This window comes from Sabethes cyaneus, chromosome 1, assembly GCF_943734655.1.
Source record: "Sabethes cyaneus chromosome 1, idSabCyanKW18_F2, whole genome shotgun sequence".
In the NCBI taxonomy this organism is placed as follows: Eukaryota; Metazoa; Arthropoda; class Insecta; order Diptera; family Culicidae; genus Sabethes; species Sabethes cyaneus.
In genome coordinates, this window is record NC_071353.1 from 62,889,247 (window position 1) to 62,908,651 (window position 19,405).

The window sequence follows — 19,405 nt, forward strand, 5'->3', positions numbered from 1 at the left end:
CTCGTTCGGAACAAGCTTAAATCTTGATTTGTCAAAATTCGCTTAGAGATGTCAAAAATGGGATGTTCAATGCGCTCTTCTTTAAGCACATTGTCAACTTCTGAAAACCAGTGACGGATTTGATCTTCTGTTACAATCGCAGCAGCTTTTGAAAGTCTTATAGTGTTTGTTCGATTATATCGACGTTTTTCGGTGAAATAATTACTAATAAGAAATTTCGGTTAGTCCGGACGTTTCGGACAACTTTTTTCGTCCATTAGGTTCTACTAGAACCTAATTTACGAATTTGCCAGCCGCGCTTACAGATGTTAGCAATTTTAATATAAATTTATTAGATTTATCAGTAACATATAATAAAAATGCAACATATGAGAGAATGAGAAATTAAGTAACCATATCTTCCAGTAATATTTAATACATTAACGACCGACAAGTAACATATAGTAAAACCAAATTACAATCTTTATAGATGGCTCGCTACGACACAATTTCAACCTACGGATGCTCGGCGTGCATTTCCCTGTTTCGACGAACCTGCTTTAAAGGCACGCTTCAGCATCAGTTTGGCCCGCCTGCGAAACATGAGTACATTGTCTAATATGCCAAAAATCAAATCATATTCCGCAAGGTAAATTGTATTCAGAGAAATTCGTTGCAAATCTGTCATAACTCGAATATTGCAGCGAAGAAGGATTGGAAGACTACGTTTGGGATGTGTATCAACAGTCCGTTCCAATGTCTACCTACCTCGTCGCATTTGTAGTATGCGATTTTGTTAATTTAACATCGAACAACTTCGCTGTTTGGGCTCGATCGGATGCCATAACTTCAGCTCGCTATGCTCTTGAAGTAGGTCCCAAGATTCTCAAGTATCTAGAGCAATTTTTTGACATCAAGTATCCGCTGCCAAAAATGGATATGATTGCGCTACCAGATTTTAGTGCTGGCGCCATGGAAAACTGGGGTCTTATAACATATCGCGAAACAGCAATGCTGTACGAAGAGAATGTGTCAGCTAATAGCAACAAGCAACGAGTTGTTACAGTGGTGGCTCATGAGCTAGGTGAATGCTATTGAATTTATTACATTTTACATTCCGTTATTTCACATTTTTACAGCTCATCAATGGTTTGGAAATTTAGTAACTCCCACTTGGTGGACAGATCTGTGGCTAAATGAAGGTTTTGCCAGCTATATGGAGTATTTGGGTGTTGATGCAGTTGAACCGGCGTGGAAATCTATGGAACAATTCGTAGTGAATGAATTGCATAATGTGTTCTCATTGGACGCATTATCATCATCACATCAAATTTCTGTAGAGGTGCACAATCCGGAAGAAATCAATGAAATTTTCGATAAAATATCCTATGGTAAAGGTGCAGCAGTCATTCGAATGATGGATCACTTTTTGACAGCTGAAGTATTCAAAAAGGGGCTGACTAATTACCTAAATCAAAAGTAAGTGTGTTCACTTTTCTGTTACAACAAAGTTTTTAGTATAAAATGTGCACAATGATCGGTGTATTAAAACGTGTTTATTATAATGCAGAATTTATCAGAGTGCCGACCAGGACGACCTTTGGATGTTTTTAACGGAAGAAGCAAGAAGTCAAAAAATATTTGATGATTTAACAACTGTTAAGGAAATTATGGATACTTGGACACTGCAAACCGGGTTTCCGTTGGTAACGGTCACTCGAGATTATTCTAATAAAAATATCGAATTTACGCAGGAAAGATTCAGATTCATTGAATTTGCCGAAAGCGCGGTCATCAAAAATAATGAAAAGCCGCTTTGGTGGATTCCGATTACGTACACCACTCTCGGTGAAAGTAATTTCAATAATACTAAACCAAGTATTTGGATGAAAGCCGAGGACAAACTCGTGTTACACGATTCGGATATTCCTGATCATGACTGGATTATTGTAAACATTCAGCAAACAGGTAAGAGTGGAAAGCGATATTTTAAAATAAACAGTATACTGCAGTGATTTTAGTACGAGATAAGTCCAACGCCGATGTATGTAATGTAAAATTTCAATTTTCTCAAATAAACAGTAAGGCTGTGCGAGATGTCGCAAAATTTCGTCTTTGTCGAAATCAAACGAATCTGTACGAAATTAACCATACTGTTAGCTAAAGTAAATTTCGTACGATTTCGTTAAATTTCGGTAAACACAAAATTTCACAAAATCTTGCACAGGCTTAACCGGTAGGATTCGAGTATCCGGACGATAAAAAAAGTTTTGACGGGTTTTTCAACGTATTTACCATGGAAAAAAAATTTTCTACAAGGATAATCGAGTCCGACCTGTAGTATGATGTACGGTTTTATTAGGGTGAAAACGATCCTAAGGACCCTAAGGAGACATTCATTTATTTATTTAATACTATTAACTTATGGATTAGAATTGATTTGTTGTAGATTTTACATACAAAGAATGGCGTTTATAATCATTGTCAATACATATACATATATTGGCTTGCGATACATTCAACATTATCAGGAAATATGTGATGATTTCTCACCCACTCATAAGTTATCTCAATCAATTGAGTATTAATTGAATTTCTCTTGCGCACTTTTTAGGGTATTATCGCGTTAACTATGACCAGCTGAATTGGCAAATGATATCGAATCATTTAATGGATCGACGAAAGTACAGCTCAATTACACCGTCGAATAGGGCTCAACTAATTGATGACGCACTGAATCTTGCTCGTGCTGGATACTTAAACTACAGTATTTCCTTAAATGTTACCAGATACCTAGTGCACGAAACAGAATATGTACCGTGGAAAGCCGCAATCGGAGCTTTAAATTTCATTGATTCGATGTTAATAAAAACAAGCAGTTACGACAAATTTAAAGTAAACTTTGAATTACTTGATAATACCCAACTTTATTGACTAATATTTTTCAGAAATATTCCCTTCACGTCCTTAAACCTATCTTTGCGAAAGTAGGTTTCGATGATCCAAAAGATAGTCCACTATTAACGGTGTATAAAAGAGTTGACGTATTGACAGCAACTTGCCATCTGGGGTACAGAGAATGTGTGAGCAAGAGCGTCCAGAAGTTTTATGAGTGGATGCACGAAACGCATCCTGACATCAACAATCCGTAAGTTCAGATGTTGAGATAAATGAATTGAAATAATTTTCACCTATTTATTTTGAAGGATATCTCCTAATCTAAAGAACATCGTTTATTGTACTGCTATCAAATATGGTGATCAGGCTGAATGGGAGTTTGCATGGGAAAGATTTCGAAAAACGACAGTATCCAGCGAGAAAGAAACGCTTTTATCCGCTCTGGGATGCTCTAGAGAAACATGGATTCTAACCAGATTTCTAGAATATTCAATGACTGACGAATTCGGAATTCGTAAACAAGATGTGTTCAGAGTATTCCTAGCTATATCGAATAACGTGATTGGACAGCCAATCGCATTCAGTTACATCCGGAATAACTGGAAAAAGATGAAAGAATAGTTAGTATTTATATTAATTGAGAATTCATTTTAATGTTAAACCTTTGCTTTACAGTCTCGGAACATCTATGTCTAATCTTAATATGATTCTAAAATACTCGACTAAACGTTTTAATACGCAGTATGAGCTTGACGAGGTATTTTTCATATAAACATGTTTAATATTCTATGTATGTAATTCATTATTATTTTTTAATCTAGTTGAAGGAATTTGCCAAAACACATCTAACGGATACAAGCAGAATTATACAGCAGGCTATCGAAGGGGCGGAAGCAAATATAGCATGGATGGAAACTAACGTAGCCACTATTATCGAATGGCTCAACCAAGTAACTTACGACACTGACGTTGATGTGTAATTTTTCCTGACATTGCTGCGTGCAAGCTTAACAGTACAAATAATATGAATTTGTGCTGCTAAAATTATGATCATTTTAATATAAGTGTTTTTTTTAATATATCTGGTTTAAGAGAGAAAAAAAGAAAATTCAACATTACTCTGTAAAGCGCAAATCAAGCGTAATAGCATGTGATGTTTTTGTATAGTGAATCAGCAATGTAGAAGGTATGGTTGAAATAGTATATGCAAACTAAGACTGTAAATACCTGTATATTCTAGTTATATTTTGATAAATCACTTCTCGCCATATTTTAGGTCCTATAAAGTATCAAATTTAATCTTATCTTAATATAATTTAGCTGCACAGTTGCTTGCATAGTTTTTCTGTAATAGTAAAGCGTAATATGAACCATAAATCAAAAGAGTTAATAGCCCAAAACAACCGCTCCGAACTTGTAAATTTCTTATTCTTTATTTACTTTACAAAATTTTAAATATAGAATAGAATGCAGCAGATCTTAGTCTTCTTTAACTTATTCGCTTATATGGTTCACAAGTATGTTCAGTTTATTCCCGGTTGAATAAACCACAAATCGAATTCACATTTTAGTTATTGGAAGCTACATGTTTGAACGTATAACTATTGAATCTTTTAGATGGAAACAAAATATGTGCCAGTTTAACTTTAATAAACACAGAAATAAAACTGAATTGTCATCGCAAGGTAAGCATGCGATACGAATGTACAAGATGCGATCCAAAATAAACGAAATTCCTAATAGCGCATTCTAGTGGGTACCACTTAGAAGGCGATCTAAGTTGATAGTCGAAATGATAAAAATTGCCTAATGCTACTGTCTTACCTGACATACTGCGAATATACGTGTTATTGCAACAAAAAGGTAAACTATCCTTTTTTCGTTTATAACGCATATGCAGCTAATACCGATAACATACGATTTTTTGTAAGTTGTGCTGTTGTTATTGCATTTAACTTGTAAAAAGTTACACAAATAACAATTTAGTTTCACAATAAAATTATTGTGTACTACTGGCACTTGAAATATAACGTTAAAGTACGTTATTTCAGTGATCAAAATTAACGATATTTTCGATACAAGGGCGATATTTTTCGAAACCTTTCGAACCAACACGAACCTGCGAATACAACGCATATTCGCAATGAGTCAGGTAACACAGTAGATCAAGCTAAGTAGGTACTTTTTTTTGTTTAGATTATAGTCATTTAATCAGTTTTGGGTCATTCGTGACTTCTTTGAGGTTGGGATTTGAACCCGGGTCCTCGGCGTGAGAGGCGTGAATGCTAACCACTACGCCGGGACTGACCCCAAGCTAGGTACTGGTAATCAATGAGCAAATTGCGATTTTAATAATCAAACATAACTATCGATCAATCAGACGTATGATAAATACCCTGTCCACGATAATTTAATTTAATATATCGCATCAAAAACTTTGAATTATCTTATCCAACTGAATAATGTTGTTGTTTTATTTGAAAGGTTTCACACTTTTGTGCATTCGCCTTTAAATTCAATAATGTTTTTAAAAAATCTTTGACATATTCAGGGATAGTATTATTAGCTCAAATCCTGCTATGAGGCTAAAACTTACTGCAATAATCTTGTTTCATTCATTAAATAGTTTTAGTAAGATTTCGGTTAATTTATGAACAAAACTAAACATTGTTTTACATTCATTTATGTATCGAACAATACACCACTATCACCGACAAAACCTTTAGGATTCTTTATTACAATTTTGACAAAAGCGGTTTTCCAGACCTGAATAAGTCCCGATTACTTTGAAACGCATCTTGTATTTTTATTTTTAAAACAGTACAAACAAACTTGTAGGAAGGAAGTAATGAAAAATAAACCTAAAGCCAATAATTTAAATGTAAAAGAAATTTAGAATAAGGATAGTGATTAAGCAATAAAACACACTATTTAAAGACATGTTCGAAGTCGATATTTGGAAATTTCAGACAAATTTCCATACAACTGTATGTTCATCTTAATGAGCGTTTAGTCTAAAAAATAAAGCAAAAAACTCTGAACCAAAGGTAAATATCTGTTTCAGAAATTTGAAAAACAAAATAACCGTACCGTACATACACTAGTTAGATTTTTTACTAGAAATTTTGCACAAATGGTGGTAGATGTTAATAATCGCCAAATATTTAGCATCCCAAGGTTTTTCCAAGACCGAAGTAATTGTTCAGTACTTAAGAGATAATAATATAAAAGATAGCTAATAAATCCAAACATAAATTATTTGAATAATTTTTGAGAACTTCCCATGTGTTGTTATTACAGCAAAACAGAAATATAAACTTGTAGGGCTGTATTAACAAAGCCAAGTGATAGTAGAGGAATGACAATTGGAAAATAAAATTCGGCGCCAACTTTCAAAAGGGCCTGCAAAATGTAAACAAACCCGAGTGAAAGTTATTTTCTGCTGGGCTAGCATAGGGAAAGAAACCCTCTCTCGGTTTGTTTACGCTTTGCAGATTGGCTCTTTTGAACAGTTGGTGCCCTAGTGGACGGTATTTAAATCATCGTAGTGCAAAAGCATGTATCAGATATCTGTAATAGATTAAAATATAATATATGCCGTATGTCATGTCATTGTATTGTTATTTGCACCACCCTAGTGAAACATAATTGAACCACCCTAGCGAAGTATCACGTGTCAGAGACTTATTATCTATGAGAATAACATACAAAAAGTTTGGAAAAACAATCGGACAGTTTCAGTGGCATTTTCAACAAAGTTCCTCAAGGATTATGTGTTCTACCACATATTTCGAAAAAACCCGAATTAATCCACCTAGTGGTGTGACTTGACCTTCTACTGCCACAATAATTCTTTTTATTTTCTCAGGAACACCTATAATTAAGTTGATTATATTTTTACCTTTGTTATACAATATAACAAAGGTTTAGGAATTGGTCGAAAAACACGAAGTCGATCTGAGGCCCGGAGGGCCGTGTCACATATACCAATCGATCAGGTTCGACGAATGAGCAATGTCTGTGTGTGTGCAGGGGCGGACTGGGAGCCAAAGAGCCCACCGGACCTTTGATATTAGGGGCCCCAGTTTGCAATATTCTCATGATAGTAAATTAACACAAAAAAAGACATCTACTCAAAAGACATCAGCGTTACAAGGACAGTAAATCGAATGAATATGGGCTCTATTTTGTAAGTCATGTCGTGCAACTCGACTCGACTCAGGCACTGTCGAGTGTCGAGTATCGGAAGAACGGGCAGCATAGCGGCTCGATGCTCGAAACAAAACAAACTCAGTCGTTATTAGGACCGAGTTACCAGCTTTTAGCATGTGCGTCATATTAGCGGTTCACGGTACTTTAGTTTTGACGCATTTTTCTTCAACCCAATCTTCGCTGCTTTGAGTTTTAGTTTGTTCAGCCACCACCCCAGATGGTGTTCTATTGACAATATCCATTTCATTGGGAAAACAGACGAACTAACTAGATTTGCTGAAGGATGTGCCTGTGTGTTGCTTTTTTGATAACATCCTGTAACGGCATGTTGAACAGCCCACATGAGGAACCATCACGTTGATAAAGTCCCCTGCGAGATTAGAATGGCCATGATTTTACGGTCGATGGTATCATACGCAACTTTGAAATCAATGAAATAATTGTCCGTTGAATTCTCTATTCATGGACTTTTTGGAGGATGTGCCGCAGCGTGATCATTTGATTTGATTTGCGTGATAAATGATATGATGTCAATAGTTCAATATATATGAGTAGCTTACTGCGTCTACACGTAAAACAGAACAGTTCATAGTGCAGGCGATTCCCGTGCTCAGTTATAGCTATCCCTGGGATTCAACTCTTGGATTCTCCTATAAGAATCATGCTTCTATAAGCAAGGTATTCTGTAGAATTTCTTCACACGATTTCAATGTGAGGAATGCCCGAGACTCTTTTTGGTTCATCCTGGTAGAGCTGCGGAAAGAAGAACCCACCGTCTAAAAACGCCAGTACGAAGAGCACGTGCTCGCCAGTCCAGAGGAGAGGTTCGTCAGCAACGACACACGGAGTTTCCACAAAACGGTCAGGTGCAAGAATTTTGCCATGCCTGTGATGTGCAATGATAGTGCTGGCAACCTGCTTACTGACCAAACGACGGTAGCAGCCAGGTGGAAGAGTATTTCCAGACGCTGTTGAATAGAGAAGTAAACACGAAGATCAGCAGCTACAGGATAAGAATTTTGAGCGAAGGCCAAACTGTGGAGCCACCAACACAGGAGGAGGTCTAAAGAGCAATCAGTGAGCTGAAAAACGGTAAGGTTGCTGTAAAGGATGGTATCCTGGCTGAACTTCTAAAAACGGGGAGCGAGCAGCTGTACGAAACAATTCACCACCTCATTGTCAGGAATAGAATATGGGAGGAATATAAATATCGGAGGAAAGGTTGATTGGCCTCATTTCCCATAATTTTAAAAACGGACATCGACATGAGAGTAAAAACTATCGAGGCATTACGTTACTCAATTTTGCCTATAAGGTGCTCTCCCTATTCTGTGTTTTAGACTGAGTCCGTTAGCTGAGTTCTTCGTTGGCGAGTATCAAGCTGGTTTTCATGAGGGTCGCTTCACGATGGATCAGATATTTACCATGCGTCTAGTAACTGACGAGTTCCGGGAGTACAACTTGCCGACTCATAATATTTTTATGGATTTCAAGGCGGCATACGATTCAGTCAAACGAAATGAGCTGTAACAGTTAACGCTAGGACATGGTTTTCCCACAGGACTAATTACGTTGATTCGTGTGACGCTGGATGAGTAAAAATTATGAGTCAGAATAGCAGATGAGACCTCACGTGCTTTTTGATTTTGCGGATAACATCGATATATCAAAATCAAAAGTAGAGCAGCGAAAGAAGCCTTTAGGTCATTTATTGAGAAATTGGGACTTACCATTAACACCGCCAAAACGAAGTCCATGGCGTGGAAATTCAAATGGTGTTGGTGTCGAAGAGGAACTGAATATATTTTGGTATGCTCGTGACATGTGACAACGATGTAAGTCGCAAAATAAAACGACTAATTACAGCTGCGAATTGGCCTTTACGCAGGCATTACATTTTGTAGCTGAAGTCCCGTAGCTTGCAAATTCGCGTAAAACAGACGCTCTAGAGAACACTAATCCTCTCGGTGGCCCTTTACGGACATGAATCATGGACGCTAAAAGAAGCTGATCGACGAATGTTTGAGGTTTTAGCGTAAAATTTGGCAAACTCCAAAATGGAGTGTAGCGCAGACGCATGAACCCTAAGCTATCTTAAGAATGCAAATATGCTGTTATAATGAAGATAGTATAGTGTGGCAGTCTGCGCTGGACTGGTCACGTGTCTAGAAGGGCCGACGAAAGAGTAGCCAAAATTATTTTAAGCAGAGAATCAAGAAGAGGCCGTAGACTTCGGAGTAGACATCGCACTGATAGATGTGCGCTATCGAGGATGATGCACGTTCAGCTGGTGTTCGAGGGGTTTGAAGAAAGGTAGGACCATAATTCATTCGGCGCAGGATCAATAACGGACCGTCGCCACTGAAGTAAACTGAGTATGGAGCTTAAGCCTACAGTTCAATATTTATAAGTAGTCAAATAACTGCGGATGAAATACTAATTCTACTTTTAAATACTCAGAATTGAAGCGGGTAATATTTTCGGAGCTTGGACCCCAACAGCTCAACTTAAATGATTTCATAAATCATGGGGCCCAGCAATCAAACATTCGTGAGTCATAGAAAAAGTTAAATTGAAAGAGAAATTTTGGTTTAAAGTTCGGGGCCCCAACAGTCCCATTTGAAGCTGAATTTTCAATCATCAAATCGGTTGATTTCATAAATCATGGGGCCCCAGCAATCGAACATTCGTGAGGCATAGACAAAGTTTAACTGAAAGAGAAATTTTGGTTTAAAGTTCGGGGCCCTAATAGTCCCATTCGAACTAGAATTTTTAATCATCAAATCGGTTGATGTCATAAATCATGGGGCCCCAGCAATCGAACTTTCGTGAGTCATAGAAAAAGTTTAATTGAAAGAGAAATTTTGGTTTAAAGTCCGGGGCCCCAACAGTCCCATTCGAAGCTGAATTTTCAATCATCAAATCGGTTGATTTCATAAATCATGGGGCCCCAGCAATCGAACATTCGTGAGTCATAGAAAAAGTTTAATTGAAATAGAAATTTTGGTTTAAAGTTCGGGGCCCCAACAGTCCCATTCGAAGCTGAATTTTCAATCATCAAATCGGTTGATTTCATAAATCATGGGGCCCCAGCAATCGAACATTCGTGAGTCATAGAAAAAGTTTAATTGAAATAGAAATTTTGGTTTAAAGTTCGGGGCCCCAACAGTCCCATTCGAAGCTGAATTTTCAATCATCAAATCGGTTGATTTCATAAATCATGGGGCCCCAGCAATCGAACATTCGTGAGTCATAGAAAAAGTTTAATTGAAATAGAAATTTTGGTTTAAAGTTCGGGGCCCCAACAGACCAATTTGAAGCTGAATTATCAATCATCAAATCGGTTGATTTCATGAGTCATGGGGCCCCAGGAATTGAACATTCGTGAGTCGTAGAAAGAGTTCAACTGAAATAAAAATTTTGGAAAATCTCATTTTGTGTAACAACGAAATTTTTACTGGGCAATGCCCGGTGGGCCAGTCCGCCCCTGTGTGTGTGTGTGTGTGTGTGTGTGTGTGTGTGTGTGTGTGTGTGTGTGTGTGTGTGTGTGTGTGTGTGTGTGTGTGTGTGTGTGTGTGTGTGTGTGTGTGTGTGTGTGTGTGTGTGTGTGTGTGTGTGTGTGTGTGTGTGTGTGTGTGTGTGTGTGTGTGTGTGTGTGTGTGTGTGTGTGTGTGTGTGTGTGTGTGTGTGTGTGTGTGTGTGTGTGTGTGCGCTGCAATTTTCAATCGCCTATTTCTCGGAGATGGCTGAACCGATTCGTCTGCTATAACTTTTATTTGAAAGGTATTTTTACCTAGTATATCACTATTAAATGGTTTCGTGGTCTGACTTTTAGTTTGAAGTTATAAGCAAAAATGTGAAAATTACGTGACACGATTTTCTCCGGAACCACATAACCGATTTCATCGATCTTAGTACCAAATAAAAGCTCTTACTATTGCTAAACTTCACACCAATTTTTATTGAAAACAAACAAGTGGTTTAAAAGTTATGCTTAAAAAACCAGTTTTGACAAGGTTCAAATGATCGCCTGTTTCTCAGAGATAGCCAAACCGATTTACGTGCTATTAGTTTCATTTGGCAGGTAATATAGCCGGATAGATCACTATTGAATGGTTTTTTGATTGGATGTTTAATTTGAAAGTTATGAGTAATTCAATACACCACACCAAAATTAACAATAATTTATAATGATTTTAACCAAGAAAAATATCCTAATTTCAATTATTTTAATATAAAACGAGAGGTTTTCACACTACGAATATAAATGCAAAATTTCATAACAATTGGTTTTACCGGTCAAAAGATATTAACCCTCGAACACTCGCGCCAACTTTTATAACACAGTTACTCGCGCGCACAATAGCCCAACACCAAAGAAAACGTGCGCACTAGAGTTTTGACTAGGAAAACTTGGTTTTAAGTTTATCGAACCTTTGGAAGAGTTTCTTGAAATTGAAAGCTCTATCGTCTGGTAGAATTTGAATTTTGATTAATCCCCCTAAAAGTGAAATAAAAAAATTATTTTCCTTCAGTTTCAATATAACACATTGATGTGTTCTGCAAAGTTTTAGAGCATATTATTACAAGAAATTTTGCTGAAGACAGTAACCTTCTATCTATATGAATTTGAAAAATTATTTTTTCTATTTTAGCTCTTGTTATAATTGTTGTATGACTTTTTCATGTATTACAAAGTTGTATAAATAATAAAAATACACAACTTTGCCGAACATAGTATACCTCTATGTTTCCTTGTTTACGAACTGTAGAACTTTGATTATAAAAAATTCCCTGATTTTTACCCCGAATTACTCGACTACCAACAGACGGATACATTTTAAACATTTTACATTTGCTGGTAGTTTTGCTGCACACAGACACCATTTTTCCATATGAAGAAACGAAAGAAAATTCCAGTTGGGGCCAATTACGGTACACCTCACATGCTACTTGCTTCGTTTCTGTGATGTCGGTTTATGCTAATCTATTTTCCTAACAATTTAAAGTAATAATGCATTGAATAATTCTGACATTTTGCTCATAACATGTTTATTGAAGAATATACGTTAGTATATACGTAATATACGATTTGTAACTATATAACAATATGGCATTCAAAAACCTACATATGGTGTACAAAATACAACAACGTGAGTAACCGCAGGTTAATAAAAATTGATGAAATTTATTCGAGAAAACTTTATTGTTGTGAATCAAATTGAATGGCAATACAGGAAATTATGCATAGTTCAAAAACCTATGAACTAGACCTTTACTACGCAATGTATATGTTAAAGAATAATATTTCATCTTACAACTTACTTTTACTTGCATTAGTAACAACTTACACAGCAATTTCATGAGAAAAGGAACTATCAAAATTTATAAGTGCTTCTATTTGGTTCAAATTTTGTAAACTTATTCAATTTCCAAAAATTTCATGTAAACCAAACGTGTCGATTTCTATCTCAAATAGCAAGTAAGACCGTATAACAAAGGTTCCTTTCACCACTAGGTGGATTAAATCAGGTTTTAAATCCGTTCCTTATTACTGACTTGAATGAATTTTCTATATGGGTCATTCCATCTCAAACGTACACAAGGTTTGGATTCGACCATCAGCGATTTCAACCAAAGTTGGCATAATTGTTCATTCCGACCCCAGAACCAATTTCCCGAAGTTTTACGCCGATTGATCAATCCCCCTAGCAGTGGCACTAATTCCTTTTTTACAGATTTTCAAAAAAGTCATGTTTCTGATTTAAATATCCCTGAAACAGGTTGATGTGAAGACAAGCCAATATACTTTTTCTTTGGGTTTTTGACCACGCAATCGAATGATGTTATCAGTTTTTATCTAATTTGTCACCACCATACATTTTTTTGCAATTTAAAACGAAAAATGCGAATATCTCAAAACACCCCCAATTTTATTTTCAAATAAATATGCTTAAAATGTTCGCCAGAAAATTCTACATAAGAATCACTCAACTAGAAAAAACAATATTGGTAGTTTGGGAGATATGGCGTTTTGAATATCTGGGGCATACCTAATTCTATCTGAATTGTTGGTGAAAGTATGTTTAAACACGTCTACCTGAAGCTTCCGGACATTTCCATGACTAAATAATGTATTTTAATGGAAAAGATGCATTTTCAACATAGAATCGACATAATAAATTTTGTTGTTCTGGATACTTTTGTATATATTCAAATAAAAGTAACAAATTCGAACAAATTTTTATAGTTTTATTATAAAATTATTTGCCGGCAGGTGTACGATGGGAATCTTTCAAAGTAGTGCCTGCAGCTCGTGGTTTGTACGCCTGGACCGCTCTCTGCTTCCAGTTACCAACACCTTGCGTTCAAATACGGCAAATGCACTTATATTTTGCGTACGCGGTTTATGCTCCTTGATCGAAATCATTTACGAAGGGAAAAGTAGATCTGATATAGCTAGAATGCGTCGTTGAATCTGCTTAGTCGTATTATTGACGGCGGTTGCTAGAGATCCCTAATTTATGAATTCATGAACCCCTTCCAGTTCATCTCCGTCAAAAGTCACTCCATGCACTCAGGGTTTCTTCACTTAACAACGCGGTTGACGGCCTAGCGTATCCAACGACATCCATCTTCGAGTGCCAAGACAGCTAACTTCATTGAGGAAAGCAAAGCTTCACTCAGCAAGTGGGTGTGGTTCTCAGCAACTTGCGAGTTGTCTAATTGATCGCATTTTAAATTAATTTTAAAATCGGAGCAGGAATTGCACTTGAAATTTTATTTAAAATTGAACCTGAAATTAAACTTGATATTGAACTTGAAATGGGAACTGAAATTTAACTTAGAATTAAGCATGGCATTATGGCTTATAGACCAAATGGACTCCATTTAATGGAGCAAGTCCTGGAAAATGTGGGACATTCGAGAAATTGGAGGCGAACAGCCATGGATCGAGTTTGTTATGCAGGTGAAATCCTAACGGACATCGCATTAGGATAAGTAAGGTTATTAATTAGGATAAGTATTTTAGTTTCTCTAGCTTTTACTATAAAGGTATCGATACAAATATCGGCGTTTTAGCATCGATACTGACCGGTATCGGGACGCTCTGTATTTATCCAAAATATCGATGTAGCGGCCCAAAAGTATCGCTCAATGCTAATATAAATTAGAAATTAACCCTCCGGGTCTACAGACGGGTTCAAAGCAATATACGAAGGTTGTTCTGAATTGACAATATGAAAATGGTGTTCAGAACAGATTTCTTGATATTTTGATTATTATTATTTTAATATTATTTATTTGAGTAATTCATCCGACTTTACGTCTTAATGAGATTTGATTGGACTGGGAAAAGTGAGATAATAATACCACAACATTTGAGATATTAATACCACCACATTCTGACCATGTGTTCAAGAGTTATCTTTCAAAAACAAAAATAAACATGCTTGAGGATGGGAAATGTGATTGATATGATTTCCAACGCTTGTTCTTTTCGATGGCATGAGTGGTTCCATATTTATATATTTATTAAAACATGATACATGACATATGACTTCTGTCTTTTAAAGTGCCACTGCCACCAGCGAAAACAAATCGTACAAAATCGTTAGCAACCTTTTGTTCCGAATTTTTATATCAAATTCTTGAGCTCTAGCATCTATTAATTGGAAAACATCTATTGGTGCGCAAAATGTGTTTGAAATTTGCATAAATTTATATGGGAAAATCAACTCATTAGCATTTTCAATTCTGTACATCACTATACCTATATGGTTAAACCAACTACTTTTCTTCGCTTTTTGCTTTTCTTCTCCGATTGCGTGTAACAGCGAAGCGAGTAAGTGAAGAAAATGACAATTGAAATGTTTCTCACTTTTCTTGTATTTATATGCAAAATTTAAAATTGCAAATCGTATACACGTACATACACACATACATACATACGTACACGCAAGCATGCATACATACACATACATAACACACATATTGAATACAATCGATCCTTGATTGATATATTTTGATTTTACACATTTTAACGGTTTAATATAAGGTACTTAAATGTTTGAGTTTGAATAACTTTTGAATAAATCGTCCGATTTTCAGTAACTTGGATTCGTTTGATAGATCTCATCAATAATTTTCAAATACAGTAATCCCCCCAATAAGGACGCTAATAGGGACCGCGTTAATGGAAACCGTGTTAATGGAGTCTATGTAGCATATGGGAATTGACTTAATTGGTTCCAACACGGAATAACTCGTGATCCTGACCATATAGACGGTTGGTGTCTTCGACAAAGTTGTTCAGTACATCAACGGGTTTTCAGTAGATTATAGTATTGCGGAATTGTCTCACTACGTGGCGCTAGCGTATACGTAATATTTTTCTATAGGCTGTATCTCGCACTGCAGGCTATCTAGAAAGTTGCGGCCTTCGGGAAGGTTGCTCAAATGTCTGCCACCTTCAAGATGGCATGGAAAAAAGCGCAGAACTGACTCACTACGTAGCGCTAGTGTATATGTAATCCTCTTATGCAGGCTGTATCTCACGCTGCTGACTATCTAGCAAGTTGCGGTCTTCGAGAAGGTTATTCATATGACTGAGACCTTCAAGAAAGATGGACAATATTGCAGAATTATCTCACTACGTGGCGCTAGCATATATGTAACATTCTTGTATAGGCTGTATCTAGCGCTGTTGACTGTCTGGAAAGTTGCGGTCTTCGAGAAGGTTATTCATATGACTGCCACCTTCAAGATGGTATGGAAAATATTACAGAATTGTCTCACTACGTGGCGCTAGTGTATATGTAACATTCTTATACAGGCTGTATCTTGCTATGATGACTATCTGGAAAGTTGTGGTCTTCGGGAAGGTTATTCATATGACTGCCACCTTAAAGATGGTCTGGAAAATATTGCAGAATTGTCTCACTACGTGGCGCTAGTGTACATTTAATCCGCTTAGGCAGGCTGTATCTCGCGCTGCTAGCTATCTAGTAAGTTGTGGCCTTCGAGAAAGTTATTGCAGAATTGTCTCACTACGTGGCGCTAGTGTATATGTAATCTTCTTGTGAAGGCTTTATATTGCGCTGCAGTGAATACAAAATATCTGTTAAAACCATGCAACCAATTCACATTCTAATAATAAGTTTAATAAAGCTTATACAAATTTGTAAAAAAGTTTATGTCCTACTAGCACAGTTGTTATAAACTAGTTGTGGTAACCGATTAATGACTGATTTCAGTCATAAATAGGTTGCAGCAACCAGAAGTGTAGATCCACATGATCCAGTTAATTAGACAAAATAACAGGTTTTTTAAATTAAATTTTACGACAGACAACAGTTTTAAATCCATCCCTATACAAAATAGATGTGCGACAAAAAACAATTTTAACGACAAGTAATTTCTACGAGACACAGATACTTGACAAAGAGCAGACAGTATTGTACGTATAACTTAAAAACATTTTACGACAGACCTAATATGTAACACATTGTAGCAATCCCTGAAGAAGACTGAAATAAACAGTTGAAACGTTGGAAAGACTACAAAATCTGTTCGACTATCAATAGACTGACAGCCAATTAAAACGAGAATATTAAATTCTACAGTCGACAAAACAAATTAATGCTTATAAATTACAAAAATATGATTTAAATTGACTGAAATTTTTGGAGCGTCTTAGTAGAATACGAAACCTAAAAATTAAAAAAGAAGAAAACAGTGGAGTTCGAAAACAGACACTGAGGAAGCCTGCAAGTCGTAGGCGAAATACGTATCTGTCGTGAATAAAATATACATAGTAGAATTAAATTGGATAAGTTTTCTTCTTTTTTAATTTTTATGTTTTAAATACTTTTTTTCACATTTCTTTATGTATCCAAACCACAAGCCCATTCGTCATGAAATTCTGAAGTAGAGGCTTTGAAAGGCTCTTCTTTCATATGCAATCAGTTTTGTTCAAATCGGTTAAGGGACCTATGAGATAATGAAGTGCCATATTTTTCGTATTTTTATACACAAGTTTTGAGCTAAAAGTCCGATCAGTATGAAATTCATTTGCGACCTATGGGGTACCCAGACCTTTCATTTGATCTCCGAGAAAAGCTGGCTCAATCAAAAGCTTTCCACACACACACACACACACACACACACACACACACACACACACACACACACACACACACACACACACACACACACACACACACACACACACACACACACACACACACACACACACACACACACACACACACACACACACACACACACACACACACACACACACACACACACACACACACACACACACACACACACACACACACACACACACACACACACACACACACACACACACACACACACACACACACACACACACACACACACACACACACACACACACACACACACACACACACACACACACACACACACACACACACACACACACACACACACACACACACACACACACACACACACACACACACACACACACACACACACACACACACACACACACACACACACACACACACACACACACACACACACACACACACACACACACACACACACACACACACACACACACACACACACACACACACACACACACACACACACACACACACACACACACACACACACACACACACACACACACACACACACACACACACACACACACACACACACACACACACACACACACACACACACACACACACACACACACACACACACACACACACACACACACACACACACACACACACACACACCCCAGACGGTATCCCGAATATGGCCATTAAAGCGGCTATTTTAGAGGCTCCCGAATTATTCGGGGCAGTAATGAATAGATGCCTGGAAGCTGGCCACTTCCCGGACAGATGGAAGCGACAGAACCTGGTCCTATTCCCGAAGCCGGGAAAACCTCCGGGTGTCCCCTCGTCATATAGGCCGATCTGTCTACTCGATACTGCCGGCAAGGTGCTGGAGAGGGTTATCCTTAACAGACTCGTACAGTACACGGAGGGTACAAACGGTCTGTCAAGGAACCAATTCGGCTTCCGAAAAGGCAAATCTACGGTGGATGCCATCTTGTCTGTCACTAAGACAGCCGAGGTGGCAATCCAGCCCAAGAGGACAGGTATTCGTTATTGCGCAGTTGTCACGCTCGACGTGAGAAATGCGTTTAATAGCGCTAGCTGGGACTCCATAGCCAGCTCGCTTCGGAACGTCCAAGTGCCGGTGTCGCTGTACAGAACTCTGGAAAATTATTTCCAGAATCGTGTGCTATGCTACAACACGGAGGATGGTCAGAAATGCGTTCCAATCACCTCAGGGGTTCCGCAAGGTTCCATACTGGGCCCGGTGTTGTGGAACGTCATGTATGACGAGGTGTTGAAGCTAAAGTTTCCGGTAGGGGTGGCGATTGTCGGCTTTGCGGACGATATCACCTTGGAAGTCTACGGTGAATCTATCAGAGAGGTTGAGTTGACGGCTGCTCACTCTATAAGCATTGTTGAAGATTGGATGCGATCCAGGAAACTGGACCTAGCGCATCAAAAAACGGAGGTTATCGTGGTTAACAACCGCAAGTCGGTGCAGCAAGCAAATATCAGTGTCGGGGACTGCACTATTTCGTCAACGCGGTTCTTAAAACTCCTTGGAGTCATGGTCGACGACAAGCTCAAGTTCGGGAGCCACGTCGACTATGCCTGCAAGAAGGCTTCCACAGCTATTTCGGCATTGTCTCGTATGATGTCTAATAGCTCTGCGGTATATGGCAGCAAGCGAAGGCTTTTAGCCAACGTGGTCCAGTCCATACTCAGGTATGGCGGGCCGGTGTGGTCATCGGCGTTAGGTACCAAAAGCTATCTAGCCAAGCTGGAAAGCACCTATCGTCTCATGTGCTTAAGAGTGGCGAGTGCGTACCGCACAGTTTCACATGACGCAATCTGCGTCTTAGCGGGTATGATGCCTATTGGTATCATCATCAGCGAGGACGTAGAGTGCTTCAACCAACGTGGAACTAGAGGCATACGGAGTACCACAAGATCGGCCTCGATGATCACATGGCAGCGGGCATGGTCTGATTCCACAAAAGGCCGGTGGACACATAGACTTATCCCGGAACTATCCGGATGGGTCAACAGGCGTCATAGCGAAGTCAACTTCCACCTGACACAGATTCTGTCAGGGCATGGTTGTTTTAGACAGTATCTGCACAAATTTGGGCATACGGAGTCCCCCGAGTGTCCTGAATGCGCGGACGTTGAGGAAACTG

The 19,405-nt window shown here is 37.9% G+C and overlaps 1 protein-coding gene across 1 annotated transcript in view; it reads left to right on the top strand.

Annotated features, from left to right (window-relative positions):
• The window catches only part of LOC128738528 (aminopeptidase N), a 68,823-nt gene extending 62,712 nt beyond the window's left edge, over positions 1-6,111 (top strand). The window contains exons 3-11 of the mRNA XM_053833742.1: positions 470-628; positions 684-1,063; positions 1,119-1,458; positions 1,550-1,947; positions 2,594-2,874; positions 2,928-3,127; positions 3,186-3,497; positions 3,553-3,634; positions 3,699-6,111. Coding sequence (XP_053689717.1) covers positions 470-628; positions 684-1,063; positions 1,119-1,458; positions 1,550-1,947; positions 2,594-2,874; positions 2,928-3,127; positions 3,186-3,497; positions 3,553-3,634; positions 3,699-3,857 — 2,311 coding nt within the window. The 3' untranslated portion in view covers positions 3,858-6,111. The remainder of the gene's footprint in view (positions 1-469; positions 629-683; positions 1,064-1,118; positions 1,459-1,549; positions 1,948-2,593; positions 2,875-2,927; positions 3,128-3,185; positions 3,498-3,552; positions 3,635-3,698) is intronic.
• The last annotated feature ends 13,294 nt before the right edge of the window (positions 6,112-19,405 follow it).